Source organism: Hoplias malabaricus, chromosome Y (genome assembly GCF_029633855.1).
Source record: "Hoplias malabaricus isolate fHopMal1 chromosome Y, fHopMal1.hap1, whole genome shotgun sequence".
In the NCBI taxonomy this organism is placed as follows: Eukaryota; Metazoa; Chordata; class Actinopteri; order Characiformes; family Erythrinidae; genus Hoplias; species Hoplias malabaricus.
The window spans coordinates 81,403,759-81,412,774 of NC_089820.1; the positions used below are offsets into that span (position 1 = coordinate 81,403,759).

General features: G+C 42.9%; 1 protein-coding gene across 1 annotated transcript; it reads right to left on the minus strand.

The window, feature by feature from the left end:
* Positions 1–1,024: 1,024 nt before the first annotated feature.
* On the minus strand, positions 1,025–8,799 carry LOC136678561 (C-type mannose receptor 2-like). Its single transcript, XM_066656605.1, has 5 exons — positions 8,717–8,799; positions 8,153–8,536; positions 3,790–4,128; positions 2,384–2,472; positions 1,025–1,331 (listed from the first exon to the last, which is right to left on the minus strand). The coding sequence occupies exons 1-5, from the start codon at positions 8,751–8,753 to the stop codon at positions 1,242–1,244; spliced, it is 939 nt and encodes a 312-aa protein (XP_066512702.1). The 5' UTR covers positions 8,754–8,799; the 3' UTR covers positions 1,025–1,241.
* Between the last annotated feature and the right edge of the window lie 217 nt (positions 8,800–9,016).

Below are 9,016 nucleotides of genomic sequence, written 5' to 3' on the forward strand. Positions count from 1 at the left end.
TCATACACTCTCAGAGAAAAGGTACATTAGAGGTACATTAGAGACGCATCATGTCTGCGATGTAAAAACACATGTGGGTTTGTGGGTTTTCTGGGTGAAACTAGGAATAATGAAGATAACCCATGCTGCTGCATTCTAGATCTGGCATAGGCCAGGAAACATAATATAGAAATAATAAAATAGTAAATTATTTATTCAAAAATGTATTATATCAAAAACAGCTCCTTCTTAGAGTGACAAGTTTTTTTTTTTTCTTTTTTTAAACCTGGTTCTCTGCAGTTTACTTGATGTTTAGAATCAATTGCCAGCTCACAACAATTTTCACTGAATATTAAGAAACGTGGAGAGTGTCTGTGATGTCACAACACAAGCGTCACAACAAGGAGGAGCCAGGAGGAGGAGGGAACAAGGTGGGCCCAACTGACTGGGTTTATTTTACATTTGACATCACCATCTCATAACAGCTAATGCTGCTACTCTGTGCCTTTAATATATAATATTCAAGAAAAACCCTCCAATTGCTTGTTAAATTTCCCTGCAACTACAGTACATCGGGATTTAGAAAGCCTCCACAGAAAGCCACAGTCATAGGAAACCTTTTGTACAAATTCAGTATAAAACTGTGAAGTCCGTTATCTATTATTTATTTCAAAGTTCTTTTGAAATACAACAAAATTACAAACATAAATTACAACAAACGAACTACAATTTTTACTGAGTTAATGAGTGAATGATTTAGACAAACTGTATTAAACTAATGAAATAAGGTTAGTTCTGAATATATAAATAGTAGTTTTAAGTACAGTATTCAATGCTCAGCCTCAAACACCATTCATTTGTCATCTTTGCACAGGGGCTCCGTGAAACATGGGGCCAGCGGTAGTTGCTGGTCAATGAGGGAACCATGAGTGGACTTAGAGAACGAAGTGTGTGAAACTGTGAGTTTATGCCATGGAGCATCACCAGTTTGTGTGAAAACAGAATGCTGAGCCTAAATGCAATTAAGGAAATCAAAATGTCCTCTTTTCTCACTGAGCTAATTTTATGTTATGGCTATGATTTAGGAACACACTCTGTAATTCGGGAGGATATGTCAGCCACAATGTCATAGGTCTGTATTTCATAGGTATGTCATAGGTCTATATTTCATCATGCTTTTGATAAATTAATGCTTTTTAAACTTGGTATCTTTTAAATTTAACCCCCCACCCCCCACCCCCGTCTGATTTCAGTGTCCTCTTCTACTGCAAAATGAAAATGTTTCCGTTTGTCTCGCTCCAGCTCAGGGTAGTGTCGTTACTCATTCCCTGTGTTCTCAGCATTTCTTCAGTCTGTAAAAGAAAAAAAAAAACATAACACTGATAGTAAATACATTAATTTATTGTCTGTAACTGCTTATCCATTCACCAGGGGGCAGGGAGCCCTAGCCCTAGACACAGCACCCAGGGAGTAGTTGGGGGCTAGGTGCCTTGCTCAAAGTCACTTCTTTCATGACCTTCCAGCTCTGGGGATCGAAGCCCAGTTAATAAGTTATGATTAATTGCGCATGTGGTTTGACAGCAGGCAAACTTGTGAAAAAACAACACAGTAAATGTGTGCGAAACAAAGCATTTATAAACACCAAGAAATCAGTGCTGTCACCACTGCCACTGTGTTCAGTTTTTGTGGAGACATATGATGTCATGATGTCATATGATGATGGATTTATGGGAAAAGTATAGGGCAAAATATTGACTTCAGAACCAAATGATGTAAATCACTGGATTGACAACATCTGCCCTCTTCTTCACTGTATTATCTGAACAATCGGTCCCTGTTCACCGTTATTAATAAAACTCTACATGGCTACATTGCCGTGTAATCTATGTGAACTCCTGCAACAGTGTTTGTGGCTGAGTAATATACTACCACAATAACACACACATTCCTGCTCTGGCCTGGCCCACATCCGCCATTTTTATGGCACTGCTTACCACATGAGGGCTACCTGTCAGACAGAAGTCACTTTTTTGGGCTACTTTTGGTACAAATGGCCAGTACAGCCACATCTTTGTGAGAAATGGACCAGATCTGCTTTGTGACAGGTGGAACATTCAAAAAATCACTTTAAATATGTGGGCCACCTATGGTTCACATGTAGTTCACCAGCACAGAGAGTGGGTTAACAGTGCCACAGCTTTCCCAGTTGTGGCCCACATCTGGATACGCTCCAGACACACCACACAATAACCCTGAACAGGATGAAGTGGTTACAGAAAATTAAAGATTAAATTAATAATAATAAACAAAAAGACATTTTCCTATAGATAAAACCTAATGTGACTTACAAAACGATGAACTATATAAACTCAAACTAATGAAGGGAGTGCTGTAATTTACTGACCTTTTTCAGAATGGCTGTCTTCAAAGCAGCATCATTCAGATCAATCTCTCCACTAAAGGTAATTTTCAGTCTCTGACTGCGTCTTGGAACTGGAAATAAAGAAATACAAGGTCAGAAAAAACAATACTGTACAGGAACAAAGAGTGTAAATGTGCAGGTACAACAATAGACATCAGGTCCAGTTGTGTTATCAAAGAGGGGCATTTTTCGAATTACAAAACAGTGTCTGTGTTCAGTGTGTGAGATGTGTGTGAGTGTCTTTGTGTGGTGTTTTTCTGAGAGTCAGTGTTTAGTGTGTTTCTGAGTGCCTTATTGTAATACTGGATAATCAGTGTTTTTTTCCAGATTTTGATTTTGAAAGAAATTCTTAGCACACATCAGTGTTGATTTTTCAGGTTTTTCAACTTTTCTGGTCACTTTACAGAGGGCCATAAAGTCAAAGCACAACAACATTTGGGAAGCAAACAATAGATGAGCCCACAACAATATTAAAGGGGATGTATTATACCACTTTTTCCACAAGTGCTGACAGTATTCTGGGGTCTAAATAAAATATCTGTAAAATTCTTTGGTCAAAATACCACCAAGACCAAACACCACAGCAATGCTCTCCACTGTCTAAACGACCCTGTTCAGAATTTCAGAGTTTTGGCACCTGTTTCTTTAAACAAGAATGAAAATGAACCACGTTTTGCTCCAAAGTAAAATGAGCAGAAATGCTGGTTCTTAGACATCACTGCTTTGTTCTCTTCATTCTCCTTTCTAGATTTTATCACTTTCAATCAGTACACTACATTCTTTGTGCTTGTTGTGTATGTTTTGCTCTATTTAACCTCATCTCTGCAGTCTCAGATGAGGAGATGGGACAATTCTAAAGTGTTGCTGTGGCCTTAAGGTTAAAGAAGTGGGCCTGAGGTTGGAGGGTCACTGATTCAATTCCCGGGACTGGTAGAAAAAAAAAATTAGCAAGTTAGCAAGGCACCTAACTGCCCAAACTACTCCGTGGGTGCTGAGGTGGTAGGCAGCCTTCTACTCGGTTTTTGTGTGTGTTCACTGCCCCTGGTGCATGTGTGAAGAATTGCTCACTAGTGTGTGTTCACTACCATGAATGGGTTAAATACAGAGAAGCAATTTCCCTAAGGGGATCAATAAAGGCATTTCTTCTATATAAGTAGCAGCACAAAATCAGAAAGTCTCATTTTATCCCATTGTTTCAGACTAAAACTGACAGGGTTGTTTAGTTTTATTTCACTGTTTATGGTTTGGAAGGTGTAATATCTTGAAAATTAATGTGCTCATGCATTCAAAAAGTATTCATTTTCCCCATAGAACGTTCCCCTTAAACAAACAGATAAACATAAAGCCATCATGGAAGACAATGTTGAGACATCATGGAAGAGACTGACCTTTATAACATATGAACGGTAGCTGTGAGTCACATTGTGTGTCGTCCCACTGTCCTCCCCATACCATTAACATGGTGGCACAGTTTGCGTTTCCGGTTGGGCTCCAGGGTTGTCCCTGCCCCCAGTTGCGGAAGGAGGAGCTCTGCTGGTCAGACCACTTCCAGTTGTCGAAGATGAGGCCGATCCATGCGTAGTCCCCACTGCCGAGAAGAGCCAAAACCTCCTGATTTTCCTCCTCACTATGAATAGTGGCCAGGTCGGTGTAGTACTTTCGGCAGTACGTCTGAGCGTTCATCCACGTCACTTGAGTTTTAATGTGGATGAATGTTTTTTTCAGTTCTGCACACACGCACACACACACACACACACACCTTAATTTTTTAGATCATTTGATTTACAGGTCATCATTTGACTACTATCTGAATGCAGGTTTCCCAGGCAAATCATTATTTAACAGCACATCACTAGTGTTGCAGAACTCAAGTCAAGAGTCTGGTCTCAAGACTGTAAACAAATGATCTTGGACTCATTTGGACCTTGGGGTGAGCTAGACTCACGCGCTGTTGAGACCACCCGAGCCCAGTGTGGCCAACAATGTTGGAGGCCAAAATGAGAAATGGATATCAAGGTCGGTAGCATGTAAAAAAAAATAGGACAGTTTTCAAATTTAATAATAAAAATGGATGGAATTGATGTTGTTGGTTTATTTTCAGTTGAATTTATGTGGTGACTTCTGCTTAGGCTTCAGAGAAGAATGGAGACAGAATCAGTTTATTCTTTTTTTTTATCCAGAACATACACTGAATTAATTTGAGTAAGACCATTATATAGTAATTAATAATGATTTTAAGATATAGATAATCGTTCATAATAATTCACTGTTGCATTCTGCCTCTTGCTCTGCATATTGTCACAGTAATTATTAGATGTCTTTAAATACCAAATAAATACTGTCTGGCCTTCTTTGTTTGTCATGGCAACAAATGACTCAACATTTTGATATTTACTTGCACAGTAAAATCAAATCTGTGATCTGAGAAGTGCTTGGACAACAAAAAGGCTAAACATTTCAATTAAATTATCAAGAATATTTGTTTGATATTTTAAAATGTACATAGAACACCTTACAACTGTTTGCTTTTGTAAAGACAATATTTTCTGAGTAGTTTTTCAGGACCATGTTTCAGTGCAATCAGAAAGACCAAATATTTTTTGTCTTAAAGTAATATTTAGTTTGTGATGTTGAGAGAGAGGTTTGTCATATTATTTACTTGACAAAGATGCTCAAATTTTATTCATTTCCCAGAGCGCTTTCCCCACACATTTGAATGAAAATCAGGTTTTATGTAGTGGGAAACCTACACTGGATAAACCACTTAAGAAAATACAAAGTGATGTTGACAGCCTTAAAGGATAATGCTAGACACACCCACAAAATATAATTGCTCTATACCTAATTATTTCACACATGTCACTTCTCTGGCTATTTGAGAAACAAATAGAAATGTTCTTTGAATTAATTAATTCATTCATTATCTGTAACCCTTATCCAGTTCAGGGTCGCGGTGGGTCCAGAGCCTATCTGGAATCATTGGGCACAAGGCAGGAATACACCCTGGAGGGGGCGCCAGTCCTTCACAGGGCAACACAGACACACACACACACATTCACTCACACACTCACACCTACGGACACTTTTGAGTTGCCAATCCACCTACCAATGTGTGTTTTTGGAGCATGGGAGGAAACCAAAGCACCCGGAGGAAACCCACACTGACACAGTGAGAACACATCAAACTCCTCACAGACAATCACTCAGAGGAAACCCACGCAGACACAGGGAGAACACACCACACTCCTCACAGACAGTCACCCAGAGGAAACCCACGCAGACACAGGGAGAACACACCACACTCCTCACAGAGAGTCACCTGGAGGAAACCCACGCAGACACAGGAAGAACACACCCCACTCCTCACAGACAGTCACCCGGAGGAAACCCACGTAGACACAGGAAGAACACACCACACTCCTCACAGACAGTCACCCGGAGGAAACCCACGCAGACACAGGGAGAACGCACCACACTCTTCACAGACATTCACCCGGAGGAAACTCACGCAGACACAGGGAGAACACACCACACTCCTCACAGACAGTCACCCGGAGGAAACCCACGCAGACACAGGGAGAACGCACCACACTCTTCACAGACATTCACCCGGAGGAAACTCACGCAGACACAGGGAGAACACACCACACTCCTCACAGACAGTCACCCGGAGGAAACCCACGCAGACACAGGGAGAACGCACCACACTCTTCACAGACAGTCACCCGGAGGAAACTCACGCAGACACAGGGAGAACACACCACACTCCTCACAGACAGTCACCCGGAGGAAACCCACGCAGACACAGGGAGAACGCACCACACTCTTCACAGACATTCACCCGGAGGAAACTCACGCAGACACAGGGAGAACACACCACACTCCTCACAGACAGTCACCTGGAGGAAACCCACGCGGACACAGAGAGAACACACCTCACTCTTCACAGACATTCACCCGGAGGAAACTCACGCAGACACAGGGAGAACACACCACACTCCTCACAGACAGTCACCCGGAGGAAACCCACACAGACACAGGGAGAACACACCTCACTCCTCACAGACACTCACCCGGAGGAAACCCACACGGACACAGGGAGAACACACCCCACTCCTCACAGACAGTCACCCGGAGGAAACCCACGCGGACACAGGGAGAACACACCTCACTCCTCACAGACACTCACCCGGAGGAAACCCACGCAGACACAAGGAGAACACACCACACTCCTCACAGACAGTCACCCGGAGGAAACCCACGCAGACACAAGGAGAACACACCACACTCCTCACAGACAGTCACCCGGAGGAAACCCAGGCAGACACAGAGAGAACACACCACACTCCTCACAGACAGTCACCTGGAGGAAACCCACGCAGACACAGGGAGAACACACCACACTCCTCACAGACAGTCACCCGGAGGAAACCCACACAGACACAGGGAGAACACACCACACTCCTCACAGACAGTCATCCGGAGGAAACCCACGGAGACACAGGGAGAACACACCACACTCCTCACAGACAGTCACCCGAAGGAAACCCACGTAAACACAGGGAGAACACACCACACTCCTCACAGACAGTCACCCGGAGGAAACCCACGTAGACACAGGGAGAACACACCACACTCCTCACAGATAGTCACCTGGAGGAAACACACACAGACACAGGGAGAACACACCACACTCCTCACAGACAGTCACCCGGAGGAAACCCACGCAGACACAGGGAGAACACACCACACTCCTCACAGACAGTCACCCGGAGGAAACCCACACAGACACAGGGAGAACACACCACACTCCTCACAGACAGTCATCCGGAGGAAACCCACGGAGACACAGGGAGAACACACCACACTCCTCACAGACAGTCACCCGAAGGAAACCCACGTAAACACAGGGAGAACACACCACACTCCTCACAGACAGTCACCCGGAGGAAACCCACACAGACACAGGAAGAACACACCACACTCCTCACAGACAGTCACCCAGAGGAAACCCACATAGACACAGGGAGAACACACCACACTCCTCACAGACAGTCACCCGGAGGAAACCCACACAGACACAGGGAGAACACACCACACTCCTCACAGACAGTCACCCGGAGAAAACCCACACAGACACAGGGAGAACACACCACACTCCTCACAGACAGTCATCCGGAGGAAACCCATGCAGACACAGGGAGAACACACCACACTCTCCACAGACAGTCACCCGGAGTGGGAATCGAATCCACAGCTTCCAGGTCCCTGTGGCGACTGTGTGACTGCGACACTACCTGCGACAACCTGTTCTTAGAATGGTATGTAAACCTCCTGGGTTATATTACACAGTCACAGTAAGAAAACACATCTCCTGCTGAAATCGAAGTAAAATTACTGGGACTTTCCAGCACATTTTAGAGCACTCACTGTATGTATGCAGAGTTCAAAACGTTGGATGTGCACAGGCCACTTTTGCTGCATTAAGATGTGCAGATGTCTTTTTACTCTCAAAGATGTGGTAACTACCAAAGAAAATAAACATATGTGGTGTACAAGTGCTTGCATAGGACTGCATTTAATTTGTACACTTTTGAGGTCCCCTGGTTTGTACCACTGACATTCTAAGTTGCCAGATTTCACTCCTGTTGACTTTGTTATTTTACACAAACACATTAGGCTAAAACTTTTTTAATACCCCACAAACAGAGCTCAGTATTTAACTGTGTTCATTCATATATTGTAACTCACCACTGTAGCAAACAAATGTAATTAACTCGGTGCAGTCTACATCAATCCACCCGGTAAACTGTTTAAACACCCCTCCACAGATTCCATCGTAGTCTCCATTGTCAGGTTCTGGAGCATGCCAGTTGATGTAGTCTAAGGCGTCTCCAGAAGACCAGCCCCAGCGTCTTGGGGGGATTTTGCTGAGCCCAATCCATGAAGAGCCATTGTACTTTGGGGCTAAACCGTCTCTTATCCGCACCATCTCCTTCATGTTATCTACAGTAACCAGGTCAGTGTAGTGCTGTCTGCAGTAGCTCTGAGCCTTCACCCAAGTCAAATTCTGATTCACAAAGTAGTAGTAGTACTTCATTAGAGCTGAAGATGTACTGAAGTGACCTACAGAGACTGAAACACACTTATTTATGTGTCATTAAAGAAAAGATAAAAACATGCATGATGAACTGGCAACTCAGTCTGTTTTTTTTCTTCATTTTAGAGCTCAGCTAAGTGCTTTTCAATATTATATATATATATATATATATATATGCGCAGCATAGTGTTCATTCAGAAATGCAGAACACATACCTGAGATCAGCAGCACTAAAATCAACCTCTTGTCCATGTCTCAGGTCTTTCTTGTGTGTTGTGTCCAGCAGAACGCATTCAGGTGAAGCCCATCAGTCTTATTTGCCAAGGGAATTTGAATAGTCCTTCAGTTTGTCCTTCAGAGCACATTTGTGCATTTTTAAAAGTAAAATGAAGTCTTTAAATGGGCTTTAATATGAAAATGTCATTTTATTTTAAAATGAAATAAAAACAAATGAATCTGTGATTTGTTATTTTTGTTGTACCAGTAATTAAACGACATAAAAATTAAATAATATA

Bases quoted from the DNA above. Each gene is read 5' to 3' on its own strand.
- LOC136678561 (XM_066656605.1), bottom strand. From the start codon at position 8,753: ATGGACAAGAGGTTGATTTTAGTGCTGCTGATCTCAG. The intron at 8,537-8,716 runs GTATGTGTTCTG...AGTGTGTTTCAG, and splicing joins TTTAGTGCTGCTGATCTCAG to TCTCTGTAGGTCACTTCAGT. The intron at 4,129-8,152 runs GTGAGTTACAAT...GCGTGTGTGCAG, and splicing joins TACATTTGTTTGCTACAGTG to AACTGAAAAAAACATTCATC.